The sequence below is a fragment of the Macrobrachium rosenbergii genome, chromosome 24 (assembly GCF_040412425.1).
Source record: "Macrobrachium rosenbergii isolate ZJJX-2024 chromosome 24, ASM4041242v1, whole genome shotgun sequence".
NCBI classification, from domain to species: domain Eukaryota; kingdom Metazoa; phylum Arthropoda; class Malacostraca; order Decapoda; family Palaemonidae; genus Macrobrachium; species Macrobrachium rosenbergii.
In genome coordinates this window covers 26,214,386-26,238,735 of record NC_089764.1, presented here as the reverse complement: position 1 = coordinate 26,238,735, position 24,350 = coordinate 26,214,386, and the positions used below count along the sequence as shown (strand labels likewise).

Sequence of the window (24,350 nt, the reverse complement as noted above, 5' to 3'; positions counted from 1 at the left end):
CATTCCGTCAGTGGGGGCTGGGGGGGGGCCTAGGTGGGGCCAAGATAATTTTTTGGGGAGGCCAAGGAAAATTACACAAAACTAATATACCAGATCTGTAATTAGTAAAACAGACTATTCTCGAAGGTATATATTCATGTGAATGAAGAAAAATAAGAGTATTTAGTAATTAGTAAACCTGTATTTGAAATTATAGAGCTCAATTTTCAATTAATATTCAACTCTTACTATATGCAAATGTATCTAATACTGTGAGGGTTAAAGTTTAGCTACAAAGGGAATTCCAACTGGGGCGCCCAGTGGGGGCGCCAAGCATTTGACTTGGGGGCTCGGGACCACCCTGGCCCCCTCCCCCTTAGCGACGCCACTGGATTAACCTCAAGTAATTCCACTCATGCACCGAAGGGTATGATAGGTCATGAATGATTGGCATTTTCCTTCGTTCTCCTGGCAAGCACTCCAATTAAGGACACAGCATAAGACCAAATCAGGGAACGCGAAGTTAGTGCGCACAATTTAGCATGATTTGGAAGATTTTCTCTCTCTCTCTCTATTCGTATATATCTGTCTATCTATCTATCTGCGTATCTACGTATCTATCTATCTATCTAAGTATCTATCTGTCCTATCTATCTATCTATCTACCAAAGTATCTATCTGTCTATCTATCTAATTATCTATCTGTCTATCTATCTATCTACGTACCTATCTGTCAATCTATCTATCTAAGTATCTATCTATCTATCTATCTATTATCTACAATACCTATATCTGTTGTTTAGCCTTGTCCTGTTTACACCGGAATGGAGACAGGACATGACTGTAAACAGAGAGAGAGAGAGAGAGAGAGAGAATTTTTCAGTCTGGGTCGTCTCTCAAAAACCGTAGTTTCTTTAAATCCTTTTCTCCAGAACATTCTCATAGCACGAACGATTGCCAAAGACGTTTCGACCAGTTAAGAAAGAACGGTGTTTGTGGGTCACTCGAGATTTCTTCCTAGGATCGCAAAATCTGAAATACGTTTCCTGTCGTCAAGTCCACTGCTTGCTCCACTTACACAGGCGTTTAAACTTCCCCTTTTAGTTTTCTGTAAAAGGAAACTATTTGTCTGTCCGTCGGCACTTTATTCTGTCCGCCCTCAGGTCTAAAAAACTGTTGAGGCTTGAGTTTGATCATCCACCCTCCAGTCATCAAACATACTAAATTGCAGCCCTCTAGCCTCAGTAGTTTTTATTTTATTTAAGGTTAAAGTTAGCCATAATCGTGTTTCTGGCAACAATATAGGATAGGCCACCTCCGAGCCGTGGTTTAAGTTTCATGGATCGCAGCTCACACAGCATTATACCGAGACCACCGAAAGATAGATCTACTTGTGGTGGCCTTGATTATACGCTGTAACGGCTGTACAGAAACCTAGATTGCGCCTAAGAAACTTCGGCGCAGTTTTTACTTGTTTTTCAGCTGTAAGAGACGTTTTTGCGTTTCAAAATGTTTCATTTTTGGGAAATCCTGTGAAAGTTTATCAACCTTAAACTTTGAGGAAAACATTCAATTGCGTAATCTTTATATTGCAGGAATTTTTTTTTTTTTTTTTTTTTACGGCGAAACCTTGAAATTTAAGGCAATTCTTTTACAGTGATGTCTTTAAATTACAGGCGACCCCCTGACAGCGCAATCTTCAATTTTAGCAAAGTCTATAACAGCGCAATCTTCAATTTTAGCAAAGTCTATAACAGCGCAATCTTCAATTTTAACAGTCTATAACAGCACAATCTTCAGTTTTAACTGTTTACAACAGTGCAATATTCAATTTTAACAAAGTTTACAATAGCGCAATCTCCAATTTTAACAAAGTCTATAAGAACGCAATATTCAATTTTAACAAAGCCTATAATAGCGCAATATTTAATTTTAACAAAGTCTATAATAGCGCAATATTCAATTTTAACAAAGCCTGTAATAGCGCAATATTCAATTTTAACAAAGTCTATAATAACGCACTCTTCAATTTTAACAGTCTATAATAGCGCAATATTTCATTTTAACAGTCTATAATAGCACAACATTCAATTTGAAAATAGTCTATAATAGGTAATATTCAATTTTAACAAAGTCTGTAACAGCGCAATCTTCAATTTCAGCTAAATCTGTAACAGAAAATCTTTAGACGGCGAAACATTTCAATTTTGCTCAGCAACACAGAAAAAAAAAATATACCCTTATTATTGCATGCCTCTTCTCTCTAACTTGCATCAAGGACCTTTTCTTTGTGTGATTTCATAACATTCGCCGTCATTTCATGTTCTGTTTTTCAGTTTTTTAAAGAAATTTCCTTTTTCCGTTTCTTCATAAGTAAGTCCTCCTCGCTCACACTTCGTCTCGTTCAGAACTGAATCTAGTTTTATTATGTCATATCACTACATAATCTCCTCCTCCCTCAGTCAAACGAATCACGTACTTCACTTTAAATGTCTACGCAGCCCAAGAGGCATAAATAAATACAGATAGGCGAAAGTATGGGACGCATGACCCAGAGGACTAGTTTCGGGTGTCGAGGAGGTCAGTAGCCCGTGCAAAATCACCACCATCAAGAATGTTTTGCTTGCAGGGCAAGGTCACTGAGGCTGCCATTTTCAGTGCTTGAGACTAAAAATTAACAGCCGGTATCACCTTGACTGACGCTTGGGTGCCGAAGCGTTTAATGCCACAAAGCAAACAGATCTTTGCAAATGACCTGAGAACTGAGGAAGCGATCATAGCAAACCTCTTCATTAATGAAAAGGTCTGACTGGTGCCAGATGTACTGTAGGTGACCCGGAAGATAGCCATTATATTGTGACTTTTGGCTAGCGCCTGGTGTTCTTGAGAGATAAACCAATTGCGTTTTACTGCTTTGTTCTTGACGAAGTTCTCTTTCCTTCTTCTTCTCCTTCTTCTTCGTGTCTGAAAGGATGATAAATAATTTTGAAAGTTTCAACTTTTCCAAGGTTCTGGCGAGGTGATAGCTAAAACAGTAATTATAAGAGTAATAATCTCATACTTGGTAATTGATTACAGATAGACAGTAGACGGAACAGAAAACTTATTCGTTGATTAACAACTTCAAGCAAAAATCTGCCGTGATAACCTGAATGACAATGAACAAAAAATAATAATTACAGGATAATTAATAACTAAACAAAGATATAATCCTTTTTAGTTCTGAAATACGCTCCTCTAGAAGCAATTGAGTTTGGGTAATCTGTCACTTTTGAATATATGCTAAAACAAATAAAACAAGTTTCTTCGGCGCAATCGAGTTTTCTGTACAGCCGCTACAGAGTATAATAAAGGCCACCGAAAATAGATCTATCTTCCGGTGGTCTCGGCATAACGCTGTATGAGCCGCAGCCCATGAAACTTTAACTAAGGCTCGGTGGTTGCCTACCTATATCGTTGCCAGAACCACGATTATGGCTAACTTCAACCTTAAATAAAATAAAAACTACTGAGGTTAGAGGGCTGCAATTTAGTATGTTTGATGATTGGAGGGTGGATGGTGAACATAAGAATTTGCAGCCCTCTAGCCTCGGTAGTTTTCAAGATCTGAGGGCGGACAAAAAAAGTGCGGACGGACAGACAAAGCCGGCGCCATAGTTTTCTTCTACAGAAAACAAAAAAATCAAGAGAGTTAAGTAACTCGGAATTGATTAGCCTCATGCCACATGGAACACATAAGTCACAACTGAAGTTTGGCTGATATACGAACTTGTGAATCAGTAGATACTAAAGATTACGTCTCAGCACACGAGAAAAATTAAATATCTTCAACTCACATATCTGCAGATGGACAGGTTTATTTGTCAGACAGACTTCAAATGAATTGAGTGTTCCATATGACATGTGGAGAACTGATGTCGAGTTACCTAACTATAATTCCTTTGAATGATTCTTAATGGTTGAAATATATATAAACATATACTTACAATTGCATCATTGTGGATTTTTTCACCATTTTAGTGACTCGTGTGATTTGGATGTTTCTGTAAATAATAATAATAATAATAATAATAATAATAATAATAATAATAATAATAATAATTATTATTATTATTATTATTATTATATACAGGCAATATTTCCGAATATAGACGTATATTAAATATATGTATAGATATACATACATATATACATACGTACAAACATACATACATACATACATATATATATATATATATATATATATATATGCATCTGCATTCGGGGGTTAATAATAATAATAATAATAATAATAATAATAATAATAATAATAATAATAATTTATAGAAATATCCAAATCACACGAGTCACAAAAATGCTGAAAAAATCCGCAATGATGTAATTGTAATCGTGTGTGTTTATATATATATTTCAACTTATACATGTATGTATGCAATTTATACTGTATATATATATATATATATATATAATATATATATATATGTATATGTGTGTGTGTGTGTGTGTGTGTGTGTGTGTGTGTGTGTGTTTAAATATCTATTTACAATTACAGCATTGTGGATTTTTTTACCATTTTAGTGACTCACGTGATTTGGATATTATCAGGATTGCATTTGGCCGAAGCGCAAAACTCAAAAATGAAATTAACGTGCGTCAACTTCCCGCCGAAGACAGCAACATAACCCCAGCGGAGTACGCGCGCCCACGAAACAAAATTCGGCGGGAGAAATGGATCCACTGCCCGACGCGCGAGGCCCTAGAGATGCCGTACTAATCTAATCATTTTTTGGAAAAGTTTTCGATACCAAAGACACCCTCACCAGTGCCCCCTACTTCCCACACGATCTCATTCTTTCGCAAATTTGTTGAAGAGCGAAGAATCACTCAACTGTTCACCTTGACACCTGAGGAAATCACCTCTGTGGCTCATGGCAATGAGAGTTATTGGTCTTCAGTCAAGTTCAAAGTTGCTTCACGGCGAGACATTATTATTATTATTATTATTATTATTATTATTATTATTATTATTATTATTATTCAAATGGGGCAAGCTTACAGGGGCCCTTGACTTGAAATTCAAGCTTCCACAAGAATATGGCGTTCATTTGAAGGAAGTGACAAGATAATAGGAAATACAGAAAAAATAAATCAGTTATTAGAAAAAAAAGAAACATTGATAAATTAATAAATATTTAAGTAAAAATATAAATATTAAATTATAAAAGTACAAGGTACATAAACAAATGGAACCAGAAAGTACAGGTTGAGGTACTCACAAGGTCAGATGGCTGGGACTTTGACGTCACTGTCTGAAAAACAAAGAATCAAAAATAAATTAATGGCCCACAGAATAACGGGGGAAACAAAGTCTCCGGATAATAAAACAGACGTAAGATTCGACATCAGAAAAAGAAACAAATACCAAAAAAATCGTTCAGGGGCACCATAATGAAGACGAAGAAAACTTGAAAAATACAATTAGCAAGGGTCACTAACAAGGTGATCGATTCTCCTGAATACTACTTATTCGGCCCAAACAAGATAAATTAAATAATAAGAAACAGTTTCCCTCTGAAAATATACTCATAACAATCAATAACTGTGAAACTATTCACGTATGTATACATATACAAATACACACATATAATATACTTATATATATATATATATATATATATATATATATATATATATATACATATACATATATATATATATACATATACATATATATATATATATATATATATATATATATATATATATATATATATATATACATATATATATATACATACATACATACATATATATATATATATATATATATATATATATATATATATATATATGTATGCTCAGTTCTCTACTGTAAGTGTCTAGACCCGTGCGACTACTGCGACAGGGGAGAAGCGACTAAATCTGTCCTTTCTGCAATTTTGATTTTATTTACGTTCAGATTTAGTGCCAAAGGTCGACACGCCCCAGAATTTCTGATTTTTCTTTTTAGTAACTTAATTCTGCACGCATGTGAGACATATGCAAAAATATTCAGCCGTCTAGAGATGTGAATGGTCTACAACATCACACTTTATAATGATTAATTGAGCAAGATATTTTTTATTTCAGAATTTTACTAATCTTAAAGGATGCAAAATTATGCAGTCAACATCATGATGACCTAAAGTATTAGAAACTCTCTCTCTCTCTCTCTCTCTCTCTCTCTCTCTCTCACTCTCTCTCTCTCTCTCTCTCTCTCTCTCTCTCTCTCTCTATATATATATAATACATATATATATATATATATATATATATATATATATATATATATATATATACATACACATATATCTATATATATATATATATATATATATATATATATATATATATATGCGTGTACATTTATACAAAAATACTTACACAACCACCCAAACACACTCACAAACACACACACACACACGCATACATATATATATATATATTATATAGGTGTGTGTATGCATGTATGTATTTATGTATGTATATATATATGTGCGTGTCTGTGTGTGTGTGTATAAACTTGAACATGCAAACATACGCATACAAAAAATCGAATATTTCCACTGAAGCCTTACACTAACGAAGAAGCATTAACTTCACGGTATGCACTAACATTTCAAGACATCCCTTAAATTAAACTGACCCAAATACATCCATGACGCCGGCCAGATATTATAACAATGAATCAGACCAGTATTATGCCAAGGGACGTCAGTAACATCAACAGCACAGAAATTGGAACTGGGACAATGACAGATACCCGACGATACGGTATATGCGGTCTGCAAAAACATGAATAATTTGATAATTCAGTAGATCAACAGAAATTTTACCTCTAAAGATGATGCGATCTTTACTTTTGTTTAATGGACTTGGGTCAAAATAATTTCAGGGCTTCGATATTAACATCTGGCCCAATGGCATGTTTTATCCTTTGAAAATGCGCCTCTGAGAGTTGGCACTCTTGATAAATAGATGTATTAAATGCAACATGAGTAAACGAGACGACTGAGACTGTTTTAATCGAAGAAAAAAAAAAAGATAACAGACATTCGCTCGTCACATGACATAGAATTATACTGCATTCTCTCTCTCTCTCTCTCTCTCTCTCTCTCTCTCTCTCTCTCTCTCTCTCTGTGAAAATAAATAAACTTATAGCAAGGATAAGAATGAAAATGTTGAATTTCTTTTATTTTCATCAATAAATTTAAGAACTCTAATCGTAGAGCAAAATACTAAGAAAACTCTGTCTGTCTGTCTGTCTGTCTGTCTGTCTGTCTGTCTGTCTCTCTCTGAAAATGAATAAACTTATAGCAAAGATAGGAATGAAAATGTTGAATTTCTTTTGTTTTCATCCATAAATTTAAGAACTCTAATCGCAGAGCAAAGTAATAAGAAAACTCTCTCTCTCTCTCTCTCTCTCTCTCTCTCTCTCTCTCTCTCTCTCTCTCTCTCTCTCTCTCTCTCTCTCTCTCAGTACGACAATTAAAACGACCTTCCATTCTACTAATCCTTTAAAATCCAACAACTTAAAAGTTAGTGGGCTTAAACAAAAATAAATGCATGAATTTAACTTAAAAAAATAAAATGGACAATAAAACTTGTTCACAATTATTTGTTAAACTCTCTGTTATAAGAACGCATATTGCCACAAAAAATGTAAATTACTCTCTTTTGTTTTCAGAGGTAAATGTTTTCACGCTTTCCAAAACAGCTTTAATTATGAAACTGTTATAAGGAATATTATCACTTCACTCGTGCGCTTGAATTAGCATATAGCTTATTCATTATTAGGAAAGTGAGGGTTTATAAACGAAAAAGGAAGTGAATGAGAAAACAAGAATAAAGAATCACCAATTCTAGTCGAGGTAGATAAAAAAAAAATGTAGGTCAACCTAAGCGTATTTTGGCCACCAGGTAACTGGTTCAAGTCTGTTGAAAAAAAATAAAAATAGTCAAGTCTGTTACTACGGTTTTAATGGGTTTGCTCAGACTTCATTTCCTGGTTTATTTTCTCTCGTGAATTTTTCTGAGCCGTGAAAGTTTTTTTTTTCTGTTGGTGACGCATAGGCACGTACAATCCTCGCCTTTTTTTTTTTTCTCCCGTGACGAGTTTTTTGTTTTTCGTTCTTAGTCCTGAATGGCCCGGAGTCGTTTGTTTTTCTTTCCTTTGATGCGACTTCCCCGAAAGATTGCAACATGACAAAAATGGCGCGCGCGTCCGTAAGAGGAGGGTTGTACTGTAGAAGTTAGAACTGTGGGAGGAGGGTTGTAGGGGTGAGAGCGGTGGGGGGAGGGGCGTTGTGGGAGGAGGCCTGTAGAAATGAGAGGAACAAAGGAAATCGCATCCGTTAAAAATAACCTTGAATACAACTTGAGGCGAAGATTTTCTTTGCCTGAATCATTTCCGATTCTTTGAAAGCTGTGACAAACAACGGAAAGATATGTGCCATATAATTTATGTGATAAGTACCAAAAAAATCTGAACACTGAAGATAACTGGTCAGAAAACGACTGAGTTGGGAGTTATATTCTGCAGATAACTGGTCAGAAAACGACTGAGTTGGGAGTTATATTCTGCAGATAACTGGTCAGAAAACGACTGAGTTGGAAGTTGTATAACTGGTCAGAAAACGACTAGGTTGGAAGTCATATTCTGCGGATAACTTGTCAGAAAACGACTGAGTTGGGAGTTATATTCTGAAGATAACTTGTCAGAAAACGACTGAGTTGGGAGTTTTATTCTGCAGATAACTGGTCAGAAAACGATTGAGTTGGAAGTTATATTCTGCAGATAACTGGTCAGAAAACGACCGGGTTGGAAGTTGCATTCTGAAGAAAACTGGTCAGAAAACGACCGGGTTGGAAGTGATATTCTGAAGATAACTGGTCAGAATACGAACTGTTTGGAAGTTATAATCTGAAGATAGCTGGTCAGAAAATGACCGGGTTGGAAGTTATATTCTGAAGATGACCTGTCAATAAACGACTGAGTTGGAGTTATATTCTGAAGATAACCTGTTAATAAACGACTGAGTTGGAATTATATTCTAAAGATAACTTGTCAGAATACGACTGGATTGGAAGTTATATTCTGAGGATAACAGGTCATAATACCACTGGGTTGGAAGTTATAGTCTGATTCCTTATTGTTAAGTAATAATTCATAAAGAAATTAAATACCAGTTGCCAAAGACATATATCAGAAATTATTTCACTGCTCTAAACCAGATGGTTTTCACGGAAGCTGATATGACTCAACAGCTTCTAAAAGCAAACCATTTCAGGCTCTGGGACCCTCATGCAACAAAGGAAACAGAATGCATGAAAGCAACTATGCAACGAAAGTCTGTCTTTGGCACAAGTGGGCCTCACCAACAAGCGGTCTTCGAAAAAAAAAAAAAAATTAAAAGCTATCTGGTCAACCTAAAAACTCTTCTTCCTCCTCACTGGGTGACTGTTTCAATAAACAGGGACATCTGCAGTGCGTCGTGGCTACTTGGCACGTCAGTATTATTCGCATTGTCAGGTCTTATTCTTAATAAAAATTTCTGTGCATAATCTTTTAGAGTATTTGCGGGTTAATTTCAATGGCTTTGTTTCGTCCGTGAGAAGTTCGTCGTCAGTTTTTAACTATACATAACATTTTTTTGTTGCAGCATCTTCCTGATGAACCATGCTTCATAAACACACGCACGCGCGCGCGCACACACACACACACACACGCATATATATATATATAATATATATACATATATATATATATATAAATTTACATATGTGTGTATGTAAGTAATTTATGTATGTATGCGTATATATATACATATATATATATACACAAACACATATATACACATATATATGTAAATTTATATATATATATATATATATATATATATATATATATATATATTACACAATATGCCTCATTGTTAATCAACTTTACACGTGAGATACACGGACGTTAATGTAACTAGCAATTAAACGAAATATCAAATCCAAACCTCGAGGTTTAAATCTTAAACACAAAACTCGTTACCTGAGACCAAACACCCATACACAAAGCCAAGTTCTGGGTGGAAGTCTACATTAATATTTCATAACACCATCATTCGGGGTGTCACCCAGTCACCCCAAGAAGCCAAGTGCCCATTTCTCAATCATCTCTGAATGGCATTACGTGACCAACTTGGTATTGCCACCTAGCGGCAAAATGCGAAACAAACTCCGAGAGGCTGAAATGACGCAAAATGTTCAGAAGGTTTCGGGCCTCTGGGGACCAGAAATAAACAGCACGTCTGCGATGCACAGACGAGAAATGTTTCACGGCCCTCCCCAGCCCCCAAAACCTTATATATACATACGTGAAGGAATGCAAGACGCGAGATAATGTCAGATGCCACTTGAAGCATGAGTCCTTAGGCTTCAGGTTAGCAGAATTAATCCTCCAAATGAATTAAGAGTTGAGGCATTTGCCTGCACGAAAATCCCTCCTAAATTGAACAAGACAGAGATAGATAGTTCAGGAGTTTTCATGTGTCACGTACTGTTTCTCTCATGGCATGCGGCGCCTCCAAGCTAGGGGCTCCCCCGGGAGCAAGAAACCGTGCTGGTATAGTGCTGGCTAAATCTTCAACAAAATGGCGCTCTAAAGTTGCAAAGGGGCTCCTCCAGGAGCAAGAGCCCGTGCTGGTATAGTGCTGGCTAAATCTAAAACAAAATGGCGGTACAAAGTTGCAAAGGGGCTCCACTGGGGGCAAGAGCCCGTGCTGGCTAAATCTTAAACAAAACGGCTTCTCCAAAGTTGTTAAGGGGTTCTTCCAGGAGCAAGAGCCCGTGCTGGTATGGAGCTGGCTAAATCTTAAAAAAAATGGCGGTACAAAGTTGCAAAGGGGCTCCTCCAGGAGCAAGAGCCCGTGCTGGTATAGTGCTAGTTAAATCTTTAACAACATGTCGCCTCCAAGGTTGTTAAGGGGTTCCTCCAGAAGCAAGCTGTGCTGGTATAGGGGTAGCTAAATCTTAAACAAAATGGCAGTACAAAGTTGTTAAGGGGCTCCTCCAGGGGCAAGAGCCCGTGCTGGCTTAGTGCTGGCTAAACCTTAAAAGAAGGTGGCGCCTCTAGAGTTGGCAGCCTTTCACCGAAAAGAGAAGGGAGCCAGGTACTTCCTATCAATCTCTGCAGCCCCTAGCTTATAAACGTTGACTCTGGGTTTTGCAACAGCGTAACATACTTGGCACCAGATCCCCATACACCGAGTCCCACCAGACGTCTCATAAGGACAATGATAAGGCCACGCCAATGCAACGCCCTTCAAGTGCCCTGCAGAAGACCCCCTCCTCCTCCTCCTCCTCCTACAGTAGGCTGTCCGTTTTACAGGTCGCTTCGTCAGGCGATTTTACTGTAAGAAGATTATACTCATTCGGAATGGTATCACTGCCAATGACAGGTGAATGATGATGCTTTATTTCATGTATCAGTCATATTCTATTATTATTATTATTATTATTATTATTATTAAAATGTCAGGCAGACAAACAGACAAACGGACAGACAGACAGAGAGACAGACTCTAGCCACAGTGAGAATGCAATTGTGCTCTGTGCTTAAAAAAAGATAAATGTTTTCGTTATTTTAAATTTAGCTTCTCTAGAATATAACAATATATAAAAATCTCTCTCTCTCTCTCTCTCTCTCTCTCTCTCTCTCTCTCTCTCTCTCTCTCTCTCTCTCTCTCTAAGGAGTTGGTTTTGTTAAAAGTTTAGAATTTCCACCCACCTCTCAAGTATTACCTCACATCCAGTTGGCAAGGGCCTGAATTGGCAACAAGCTCAACTAAAACTACATCCAAACAACAACAGCCGTCAATGCTGTTCTAATTTAGCAAAAACAAATATAAATAAAATAAAACCAAACTATGCTTTCAGTTACAATTAAATTTTAGACATGGAATCCTTGTCCTGAATTTATGTCTAGCTTTTTGCATCAGGTTAAGAAAATTAAAATGGATCGGTTCCATTAATTTCACTAACGCTCCCCACTGCAGCCTCAGAAAAAAAAAAAACCTGACGAATCTACACTAACAAAAACCACATCGCTAACAGCGTTCTCGGTGATCTCAAGAGTTCCGGGTGTAATTATATAATCCTTTTTCAGGCATAAGAGCTTCGAAAGTCGCTGTAAAGCAGACTACCGCACGAAGTTATCATTCATTAAAATAGTTTTTTTTACTGAATAATATAGAAAAGGGTGTACATAAAGCAGTACAGGAGAGATCATCCGAGAAATTTACCAAGATAATGAGAAATTTACCTTCTTTTATTGATGTTTTTGCTTTCACCCCCGAGGGGCTGGTACTAAACACGGCGCCCCGCGGTGCTTCCGACACGTTTAGTACCAGCGCCTCGGGGATGAACGTAAAACCGAGAACAAAAGACGGTAAGATTTCTCATTATGTCGGTAGAGTTCTCAAATGATTTCACCTGTACTGCATTATATAAACCCTTTTCTATATCGTCTCCCTCATATTTATCCTTAGAATTATTTAGAGACAGATTAAGAAAACATTCTTCTGAAGACATCATTGCTGATATCAGGTCCGGCTCTTTGCCTATCTTTACAATCAAGGTGAATCTTAATATCTTTGTTTTTCTTCTCTTCCGTTCTTTCCTCCAGCCTTTTTCTTTTGCATTTTAATAATAATAATAATAATAATAATAATAATAATAATAATAATAATAATAATAATAATAATAATAATAATAATAATGAACCAAACAAAAACTTCTTTCAGTTTTCTTTTGAAGATGGAAGAGAAACCCACAAGATTCTTGTGTATAACTTGTTTACTGGTAAATATTTACATATTACTTTGATCTACCAGTAAACAAGTTATACACAAGAATCTTGTGGGTTTCTCTTTCCAATAATAATAATAATAAAATAATAATAATAATAATAATAATAATAATAATAATAATAATAATAATAATAATAATAATAATAATAATAATAATATCCTTCATTTCAGCTCAGGGCCATATACGGAGAATATACAAATTAAGAGACAATACCATACATACAATTTAGTTAAACGAAATGTAAAGATAAAAATAGTAAACGGCTATACCCCAAAAATTGTTGATAATAATAGTGATTATAGTATTCATAATAACAGCAGTGACAGTCACAATATTGAAATAACAGTAATAATAAAAAAACAATTATTATAATGATAAAACAGTAGCACACAATTAAAGCAAACATACGGACAATTTACACACGTGATAAAAAGATAAAAATCTTGCAATTGCGCCTTTGGTCATCGACTTTCACGCTACGGATAAAAAACCCAGGGGTACTTAGAGCTTCAACGCAGGGGGTTGTGTACCAAGAAGATTACTGCACAAGGACATCAAGGACACCGGCCAAGCAAAACTGACGCCCTTTGCAGTAAACAATGACTAAGTGCGAAGGTAGACCTGGCCAGTGACTTCCCGGCAGCAGCCAGTGGCATTCTGAACCCTGAAGTACTTGTAACCAAGGTCTCATATATATATATATATATATATATATATATATATATATATATATATATATATATATATATATATATATATATATATATATATGTATATACATACATATACAGTATATATATATATTATATTTATATTTATAAACACACACACACATATATATACACACACACACATATATATATATATATATATATATATGTATGTATGGCTTGTAAATGAATTCATTTCTATCATTTATCATTATATCTACAGATGCGCATGTTAATAACATAACTATGGAGGACCTGGCCGGTATATTTAATCTTTAAGGATAGATTTGACGCTCAACTATATTACTATCAAAAGATACCACATAAATTTTACAGCTTAGGTTTTCATATCTACGAAAGTCCCTCTATTTTTATACAATGGCTCAGCTCCGTTAACAAGCATTATCATCGGGAAACAGCACTTGACAAGGCAGTCATAAGAACTTGATTCAAACTAACCGCTGTGGAAAATCAGCTAAAATTTGAATCAAATTATAGAAAGGCATTTAATGTACATACATAATCAACAAATTGGCCTGGGCGATTTGGAAAAACACTCCTGGCTTTGGCTGAAAACATTGTCTCAAGTAATCAAACCGTATTTACAAACTTATTGACAATCGTCTTCGATTTCAGCCCCTAGCAACTGATCCTCGTTTTGACACATTATAAATGCCAAGAATGCGATTCTTTTTTTTCTTGTCCTGTCTTTAATTCTTGCCTTTTCTGTCCGCAGCCACGTGGGTGGGGGGCGGATACATCAATGGATCGGCCGAGAAGGTGTTTGACATGGGATTAATCTGGTGCCAAGCCCCGTTTGGGTATGCGATATCCCTGGCAATAGGTAAGATGAAGACTCCTTGCCAAGCCGTCTCTGGCATCGCGCGGATCAGCGCGCGAGCGCGGTACTGTGTCTTGAGTATTCATTCTATTTTAGCGTTGTTCCATGAAGGAGAAAATAAAATCAGTTATTTCATGTGATGTAGGAATGGGTATATTAGAGTAAATTCAGTCCACTGAAATCTTTTTCACTGTCATTTAAATAAGCCTGTTTAAGGGTTGATTTTGGCTTGAAAGTATGTTTCCAACATCCCAAATGTATCTTCCATTATTGTCCTTGCAGTTTTAATTAACAGCAGCTCTTCGTTGACCCTGTTTTTTTTTTTATCTTGTTTTCTGTATTTCATGATGTAGGAATGGGCATATTAGGTGAAAGTTCAGTCCACTAAAATGTTTTTCATTGTTATAAACCTGAGCCTGTTTAAGAGGTGATTTTGTGCTTTGAAAGTATTTTTACGGCCCAAATTTTCCTCCCTTGCCGTTAATTCAGGTTCAGTGGAGAAAAGCTCTCCATTGATCCTTTTTCAACTTTTTTTTTTATGTTTTTCCCCCTGTATTTCATGTGATGTAGGGGTGGGCATAACAAACTGATTTCAGTCCACTGAAATCTTTTTTGACTGTTATATACATGAGCCTGTTTAAGGGATGATAATCATTTTATTTTCAATAAACAGAAGCACTCCATTGATCTGTTTTAGTATTTTAATGTTATTTTTTTTTTTTTTTTTTTTTTTTTACCTGCAGGAGGAGCCTTCTTCGCCGTGCCCATGCGCAAGGCCGGATACGTGACGATGTTGGATCCCCTGCAGAACACCTTCGGGAGGCGCATGGGCGGACTCCTTTACTTCCCAGCTCTCTTGGGGGAGACTTTCTGGTCGGCCGCCATTTTGTCAGCTCTAGGTAAAAAGAGCCAACGCACAAAAGAGTTGTCGACAAAAAAAAGAACAACGACGTTGTTTGTCCTTTTTTTTTTTATCTTTTAACTGAGGTTCAGCCACACGTGTACCAGCAATTGTTGTTTTGTTGAGGTTAAGGCTAATTTAATCGTCGCATGTTTTCTAGTATGTTAATTTTCTTTGGCGAGGTTTTTTGTTTTTATTATTTCCTTTTTTTTTATCCATTCCTTTTCCCTTTATAAGAAGTTTAGAATGGTATAAGAAGGGACTGGCAATTCTTTGGTCACAGGTCGCTAGTAACTCGAATTCAATTGCCTTTACCCTTTATAAAAAGTTTAGAATGGTATAAGAAGGGACTGGCAATTCTTTGGTCACAGGTCGCTAGCAATTCGAATTCAAAATGGTTACCTTTCTAATATTAACAATAATTTTAGAATAAATTTTCTAGCATGTTAATTTTCTTTAGGAAGTTTTCTGTTTATCATTTTCCTTTTTCTTCTATTTATTTTACCAGAGGACACTCTTTCATAAGAAGCTTAGAATGGCATAAAAATCAGATTCACAATTTTAGGTCTCAAGCTGCCCATAACTCAGATTCAAAATAATTATTCAATTTTGAATGATAAAACTCAAATCAGATTAAGTCATGAAGCTTCAAATAAATATGCATCATCTATTATAATAAAATCAGAGTGGATCTTTCATGTTTGTCCATCCCGGGTGGGGGTGGTAGGTACGGAATTGGGAGAGTAAAGGAGACATGACACATCCACCCTCCTCCTGAAAATCTGTTTGTCCGCCCTAGGTGGGGCGGGGTAGGTAGGGGATGGGAGGGTAGGGGAGACAAGACTGGCAGCGCCGGGTTCCAGCGCAGCGTAGCGCACGCCATCAAGCTCGTATCCTATAATAGACAGATCAGCAAAGGAAGCAGTGTGCAAAGAAAAAATAATAAGTTTTTCAAGAATAACTAGTTTTTCCTTTTACGGGTGAATGCAATGGGGGTAATTTGCATTTTTTTTTTTTTGTGCCTCAAAATTATATAAATGCCCATCGTTTGCATGTCTCTTATGCTAAGACATTGCAACGTGGCGCTCAGATATATAGTGGGGAAATTCCACAGAGATATGAACTGTCTAGACAATATGTATATTTAGACTGTAAGATTTTGCTAGCCACTGCTAGTTTAATAATCTAAAACATGTCTAAATATATGTTTTTCAAGAAAAATCATTGTGGGATCCCCTTCTATAATTCCGACTAATTTGCGTTTTTGCAACTTTCTTCCGTCCGTTAAAAAAAATACGCGTACTAGCGCCATCTGTAAGCGCGATGTCAGTTCATAAAGATAAAAATAAGAACAAAGACCTTAATTTTCTCGGCAGCAAACTAAATAGCAATACAGCCGTAAAAAAAAAAAAAAAAAAAGTAGAAATTTCCTTCCGGTGAATTCTTGACTATGAACCAAGTCTAGCTTCCAGATTTACCCTTTAGAAACTGGTAATTACTCCTTCGAACCAGAACGAACAATTTGGCACTCGGGATTGTTTGAAATTCTTGCTTGGGTCCAAAATCATGGGAGCTTCTCGGAAAGTTGCGCAACCTTCGGGGAACGTTGGTCGTGCAAGCACGGTGCTTGCATTGCAAAGAGGCATCGTCACGACGACCCATTTTCACGAGTCCGAAAGCAAACTAGACCGAGACAGTTATCTATAGGTCACTGACATCCTCACTTCGATGAAGGGCAGCAAAAATGGAATGAACTTAGCCTCTGAATTTATTATCAAGAGTCCTTCTCTTATTATTTTGATCTCCATCTATCCTCTAAAATAATGCGATGTGGCCTGTGTCTCCTTCAAGCCAGATGTTTACTGCATTTTTACTAGTTTTCTGTAAAAGAAAACTATTGTGCCGGCTTTGTCTGTCCGTCCGCACTTTTTCTGTCCGCCCTCAGATCTTAAAAGCTACTGAGGCTAGGGGGCTGCAAATTGGTATGGTGATCATCCAACCTCCAATTATCAAACATAACAAATAGCAGCCCTCTAGCCTCAGTAGTTTTTCTATTTTATTTAAGGCTAAAGTTAGCCATGATCGTGCGTCTGGCACCGCTACAGGTGCCAATAACACAGACCACCACCGGGCCGTGGCTGAAAGTTTCATTGGCCGCGGTTGAGAGTTCATACAGCAAGACACGCTGTACAGAAAATGCGAGTTTCATGGGCCGTGGTTGAGAGTTCATACAGCAAGACACGCTGTACAGAAAATGCGAGTGCGCCGAAGAACCCTCAATCATTGCAAGCTGCAATATGAATGCTTCTTCTGTGTTTTTTCATTTCAACAAGGCCACTTCGTTTCTGTGCTCGGATTAAAATAACTTTTTAGAGTCACATCTTCAATGGTTTTGTTCCCTTTGTGCTTTTGAAAATTTCACGTGGAAAACTTCGAACATTCAGAATGCCTGGTCACATTACTTGAAGATGAATTACGTTTTTGACATCTTTGTCATCTAAATCTGAAGGGAATGTAATTATTTGTTTGGTCTTTCCAGCTGACAAGTTAGAATGCTTAATAGATCATAAGGCACTGTAGCTAACTTCTAATGCACAGAAAAAGATAGAACAAGTTTGAAAGGAGTAATAAACACCAATATTTTCATCTGTGTCATTGATTTTTTTCGTTTCTCACTAACCTGAGTCAGCCACTACCCGCCATGTGTAAAATCTCACCTGGACATATTTTCCCCTTAACTTCAAAATCTCGAATTCACCATAATCCGACCGTCACTTAAGTGAAGCAAAAAGATACAATCACAGATTTCTTTGAGTCATATCAACCAGTCATAAAATGAAATAGGATTATAAAATAAAATTTGAAAAAAGCATAAAAACTCACTTTTAAACCTGACAAATGTTTATTATATTACAGGCTCAACACTGGCGGTCATCCTCAACATTGGCAATGAAATCTCCATCTTAGTGAGCGCTGCTATTGCTGTTACTTATACACTCTTTGGTGGACTGTATTCAGTGGCTTTCACAGACGTTATACAGCTTTTCTGCATCTTCATGGGTCTGGTAAGTTTAAAGTGTCTATATAAAAAAAATCTGGGAAAGGGTATTACTGTAACAAAAAGAATGACATTGTCTTGTGCAATCTGTTATCAGTTAAGGAATCCTCTTACAATTTCTTTCGGGGGAATAAGTCCAGAAACACATTTACACTGAAAGAAAGTGAGCATAAAAGGCCCTTTTCTGTCCGTGATATTTCTATCGCCTGCTGCAATTTTCCAACAGTGACTGACTCTGCCTTTCATCGTCTATTTTCCATTTTCCAACAGTGGTTGACTGTGCCTTTCGCATACACCCACGAGGCGGTGGGATCCCTATCTCTCAATGAGACAGACTGGCTGGGAAGCATTGAGTCGACATCACCTGAATGGGGCCAGTGGATTGACTACTGGCTGCTTCTCATCTGTGGTGGCATTCCATGGCAGGTGAGTCAAAGCTGAGGAAAATAGGGGATAGAAACAATGACGATAATTTGATTAACTGAATAGTATTTTCGTTGAAATAGCTTCTTATCATAGGTATGTGCCAAGTACTCTGAAGCAGCTAATGAATATTAATTGTTAAACGTCTGAATGCCTTTGTAATTCAGATCAGTCACATGACTATATCCCATGTCATATTCATCAGTGAAGTTAATAAAACACTCAGTGTTCATTACATAACATCTTCATCAAGATCTACAGCTGGAGAATGAGATGCCTCATCATACCACAAAGAATTCCCTGTCTGCAGATTTCTTTTTTTTTCATACAAAAATATGGACCGCCTTCGTAATTCAGATCAGTCACATTCATCAGTGAAGTTAATAAAACACTCAGTATTCATTACATAACATCTTCATCAAGATCTACAGCTGGAGAATGAGATGCCTCATCATACCACAAAGAATTCCCTGTTTGCGGATTTTTTTTTTTTTTTTTTTTTTTTAGACAAAAATATGGACCATCTGTACTGATTGATTTCCACTCCACAGGTATACTTCCAACGTGTCCTCTCTTCCAAGTCACCTCGCCATGCCCAGATGTTGTCTTACAGTGCCTCTTTCGGCTGCATTTTGAGTGCTGTTCCCGCCTGCATTATTGGTGCCATTGCTAAGGCCACCGGTAAGAATGCAGTTTCAAACCTTAAGAAAGCCTTGCACATCCAGTGGTTTCAGTAAAAAAAATCATGATCACTGTTAAGCACTCTCATCTAAATAAGTGCAAACACCGATAGAATTTCTATTAACTACAACTACTTCAGTACTGCCACTGGGTGAATATACATTTAAAAACTATCGTGATGATTTGTCAGTATCTAACGAACATCTATTCTTTTCTTCTACAGTTACTCTTTAAGACATGTCTTCATCGAGAACCCTCACCTTTTCAGCAATATCTATGGTATTCTAAGCCCACCTCACCCATGGTTTATCCACCTGGGTACCTCTACTACTAAATTACCTGTCCCTGTTATCATCTCACAATCAACAACATAACAGTGCAATTATTTTCCCATGAATTTATTGCTCACATTTGTTTTCGTAACTTTTTCTGAAAGCCTCTGAGTGCACGTCATGAAAGCGTTCTCAAACTGTTGGCTCTACGGGACAGTTTTTGACAGCAAGCTTTCTTACACTTAATCTGATCTAATTATTTCTGTATATATATCGTACATCTTTTTAATGTCAGATGACACTGAGGTTATTAGTCAACAAGGGACTAGACTTATATTACTGTATGCTGTCAGACAGACTGAAAAAACTATAAAACTGTGATGCCATTATTATGAAATGAATTCAAGCCCAATAGAAAAGGTTCCCTTGGTACCTGCACTTTAAATAACAGTAAATAACAGAAGTAAACACACTGTAAGAATATATGGCATGAATGCCTAGCACACTTTGTTTTGTGTGCACGTAAACTGCAAGACAAATTTCTCTAAAGCGCAAATATTTGATAAGGGTGACAAAGGTTAATGACTGGGAGATTAAAAAAAAAAAAGTTAAAATTGAAGGTGGCGGATAAAATATGTATTTGAATGGTAAAGTTACTAGACTCCCGTGAATTAGGAACTGCTGTTAACGCCATCAAATACACACAAGATCCTCTAAAGACCAAATGGAAAGTTTGATATGGTAAAGAAATGTGCGTAGCTCCTAATATGCGAGAACAACTTATCTCAAAGCTTTTAAGGTCCCTGTCTCTACACGAATGACAAGATAGAGACAAAACATTCAATAACACTAGGACTATTTCCAAGAGACCATTTTGTATGATATGACAAGATAGAGACAAAACATTCAATAATACTAGGACTATTTCCAAGAGACCATTTTGTATGATATGACAAGATAGAGACAAAACATTCAATAATACTAGGACTATTTCCAAGAGACCATTTTGTACGATATGATCCCTCAAAAAGCTTAATTCTTCAGAAAACTGTCTCAGCTTAAATTGAATATTTCTATCATAACACAATAACGAATGACAATGGTGTAGTACTTCTCTTTCCTTAATGTTCATTGTTGAAATGCAAATATCATTTCCTCATCTCTCAAAAATGACCGCTGTCTTTTATAGATAAGTTGAGCACAACGCCAGAATTATTTTCGTTTTATAAACTCCTGGAACATAGAAACCAGGCAACGCTAACTCCCTTTAAACAAGATGCCCAAAATCTTGGTACTGAAATCCCATTTCACAGACATACTACAACATATAAGAACACCACTCTTAGACATTCACCTGCTACTTTCTCAATAAGCCATCCCTAAATTGATAAAATATAGCATAATTCTTAGTGGACTATCATTAAGATATGAACTTCTTGAAAGTAACAAAATTATGTATGTGGTGACTTCGTCGTTGTAATCCCTCATGCAATTGCAGATTGGAGTGCAACAGGATTCGGCCATTATCCGGAGGGATATGAGAAGAAACTCGTTCTGCCTTTGGTCATGCAGTATCTTACGCCCGTTGTAAGTAAAGCCTGCAATGACAGTTTTTTAATGTCTTGAGTAACTGGAAACTGCAAGTGCTGTAACAATGTTTTAACTCAAGTTCTTGAGTAACCAGGACACAGAATTCCAAGAGTAACTGGAAACACTTGAGGTTCCTCAGTGCTGTAACAATGTTTCAACTCAAGTTCTGTAAGTTTAGATAACCAGGACACCTAGCAGAATTCCAAGAGTAACTGGAAACACTTGAGGTTCCTCAGTGCTGTAACAATGTTTCAACTCAAGTTCTGTAAGTTTAGATAACCAGGACACCTAGCAGAATTCCAAGAGTGTAACTGGAAACACTTGAGGTTCTTCAGTGCTGTAACAATGTTTCAACTCAAGTTCTGTAAATTTGGATAACCAGGACACCTAGCAGGATTCCAAAGATTCCGATGACAAAATTCAATAGTACCTCTAACAGGATCTAGTTAATAGAGTTGAATCAAAGTGTTGACCAACTGACAGTAATCTTTCTTCTCTTACACAGTGGGTTACTTTCCTTGGTCTTGGTGCAGTGAGTGCCGCTGTCATGTCATCAGCAGATTCCTCTGTTCTTTCCGCGTCGTCGATGTTTGCGAGAAACATCTACAAGAATGTCTTCAGACCACAGGTGTGTTTAGAAGCCTCTAAATTGTAAATGAAGGAAAATCTTTTCCAGTTAGCTGTTTAGAAAAGCTTTTGTGCCAGTAAATAATGCTAAGATATCTAGGGAGCATTTGCAAGAATGTCCTAGGACCACAGGTATTTTGGAAAGGCTATGAATTGTCGTTAAAAGAAGAGCTCTCTTCATTAACTGATTAGCAAACGTTTCTTTGCACACGAATAATGTTAAGGTATGAAAAAAATTCGTTAAAAGAAGAGCTCTCTTCATTAACTGTTTAGCAAAAGTTTCTTTGCACACGAATAATGTTAAGATATGAAAAAAATACATCATGAAAAAATACCGATTTATTATGACACTGACCCCATCCACCGTTTGGTATTCTAATCCGTCCTAATGTCAGAGGTAATGCTAAGCAGTTCACAATCTCGTGATTAAGCTGTTGTATAATAAAAGTCCACAATCATATACATTGTTAGATAGACAAATTTAGAAGTATCAACCACAGAGCTCAGATGAATGACTTAATCAAATGTCATCCCTAACAGGCGAGTGACCGCGAAGTCATCTGGGTGATGAGAGCGGCCATCGTCGTCGTCGCCATCATCGCCTCGACAATTGGCATTCTGATCCACAGCATTTACTACCTCTTGTAAGTTTTCCCTTGCACTGTATTCTTGTGCTTGCTGCGGGTCACGTGTTACAGACACACTGGCAGAAGAAAAAAAAAAGAAAAGAAAAGAATAGCTTCCAAAGCTCCTTCACGCATTGTCTCTTTCGTAGATTAGGACACTCAGTACTACAAGACGCCAATGCCTCTCATCTTTGGGTTGCTACCCTGCGCTTTGCTTTGCTAACCATGAATCTCTCTCTCTCTCTCTCTCTTTTTCCTCTCTCTCGCCTTGCTTTTGATTAGCACAAAACCCTCTTCCCTTGATGACTCTAATGGCAACCAAGAGATTTACTATTATCTAGTTTGCCTGCACAATATCAAGTGGCAGAATGTATCACTTATCGTGGAGAAAGCATCACTTGATTTGCTGATTTTATTTCATACGAGGTCCTCACGAGTAAGTGCATTTCAAAGGCAAGTGCACTATTCGTGACTGACCTCTTGCAATAACGGGAACGAAAATATATTTTATTTATTTATTGCACAAATGAAAATTTGGCTTAAATCAGTTCTTAAATTTCTTTCAATATTTGAATGAAGTATACTTGAAATATATTTATCCTCAATGGAGACTTGACTCAAACTTGGGTTCTGACCAGATTATTATGATGCTAAATACAGTATATCTGATGGTCAATTACTATGGAATTAACTTTGAATTCTCACAAGATTCACTGTATTAATTTAAGTGTTTTGGAATTTATAATAATCTAAAAGAGAATATCAAACTCTCCACACTTGCTGAGACGATGATATGCATAATGCCATCGGGATTACAGCAATTGACAAGGAAATAATCAGATCTTCCCATTTTTCAGTCATTCAGTCCACATTCCGTAAAAGTGATACTATACTGACCCCTGAAAATGGCAGTTGTTAGCACCCTTCGTTAAGTGCCAATAGTACCCTTTGTTTTGTGTCAAAACTGCTTTGCTTCTGGTGAACAAATGCTTCTCGTGAACGTGCAGCTAAACATTACCTGGCATTCTAACATTAACATCCCAAAAGTTTGTTTCATAGTAGGCACCATTTCCCGCACGTTATGCCTTCTTGAACCCCAGCTTAGCGATGCCCTGACTTTTAACTCTCTCCTTCAGCAGCATCTGACCACTTCCCCTATAGGAACCTCACTGCATAATTTTTAAAGGGACCCTCATATGGTTGGTATCCACTAGGAATGCTTGAAAATGTTGATGACTAGATTTGAAATTTAGTTATGAATACATTTCTAAGTCTGTATAAAGTTGTATATGGTAAGGGGTCACATGAGGATCATTTTCAATTAACCAAGATCTGGCCATAGGTCATGAATTCACCCTGAAAGGTATCTTCCCCAGACTCAGAAAAAATGGTCTTAACACTTTTCAGTTCTCTTGAAAAACCTGTCTGTTAATTGTAATTGTATTTAATTATCTCGTTGATGAACTAACTAATGGAATAAAGTGGGAGCGTGATGCCATTAAGGTGAGAATCTTATTTTAAATACTGATCGTTTGAGGGCCTCCTAAAATGACCTCTTTTTTTTGAGTGATATTGTTCCTAGCACTAACTTGCCAGGCTAATATTTGCCTCTTTTGTATTTTAAGGCTGTTAGTGAAAATCATCCAAAAAAGAAAGAAGAGAAAGTTATCATTTTACAACATTGAGATCAAGAAGTAACGAAACAAACAAAAACTGCTGTTCAATTCAGTCATTCTTAAAAT

At 36.7% G+C, this 24,350-nt stretch overlaps 1 protein-coding gene and 2 long non-coding RNA genes across 4 annotated transcripts in view; 1 reads left to right on the top strand and 2 right to left on the bottom strand.

Annotated features, from left to right (window-relative positions):
* LOC136851943 (high-affinity choline transporter 1-like) overlaps positions 1-24,350 on the top strand; it is a 56,683-nt gene that overhangs the window by 18,886 nt on the left and 13,447 nt on the right. The window contains exons 3-10 of the mRNA XM_067126308.1: positions 14,326-14,433; positions 15,174-15,329; positions 18,248-18,396; positions 18,660-18,815; positions 19,364-19,493; positions 21,264-21,352; positions 21,861-21,983; positions 22,523-22,626. Of these exons, the coding sequence (XP_066982409.1) occupies positions 14,326-14,433; positions 15,174-15,329; positions 18,248-18,396; positions 18,660-18,815; positions 19,364-19,493; positions 21,264-21,352; positions 21,861-21,983; positions 22,523-22,626 (1,015 nt within the window). The remainder of the gene's footprint in view (positions 1-14,325; positions 14,434-15,173; positions 15,330-18,247; positions 18,397-18,659; positions 18,816-19,363; positions 19,494-21,263; positions 21,353-21,860; positions 21,984-22,522; positions 22,627-24,350) is intronic.
* LOC136851946 (uncharacterized) lies at positions 1,379-5,546 on the bottom strand. The gene is made up of 3 exons (XR_010857011.1): positions 5,256-5,546; positions 3,966-4,022; positions 1,379-2,943 (listed from the first exon to the last, which is right to left on the bottom strand). It is a non-coding gene; the product is annotated as an uncharacterized lncRNA (long non-coding RNA).
* The window catches only part of LOC136851945 (uncharacterized), a 39,051-nt gene continuing 33,387 nt past the window's right edge, over positions 18,687-24,350 (bottom strand). For both annotated transcript variants that reach the window (XR_010857009.1, XR_010857010.1), the window contains one exon: positions 18,687-18,826. This is a non-coding gene — a long non-coding RNA (uncharacterized lncRNA). The remainder of the gene's footprint in view (positions 18,827-24,350) is intronic.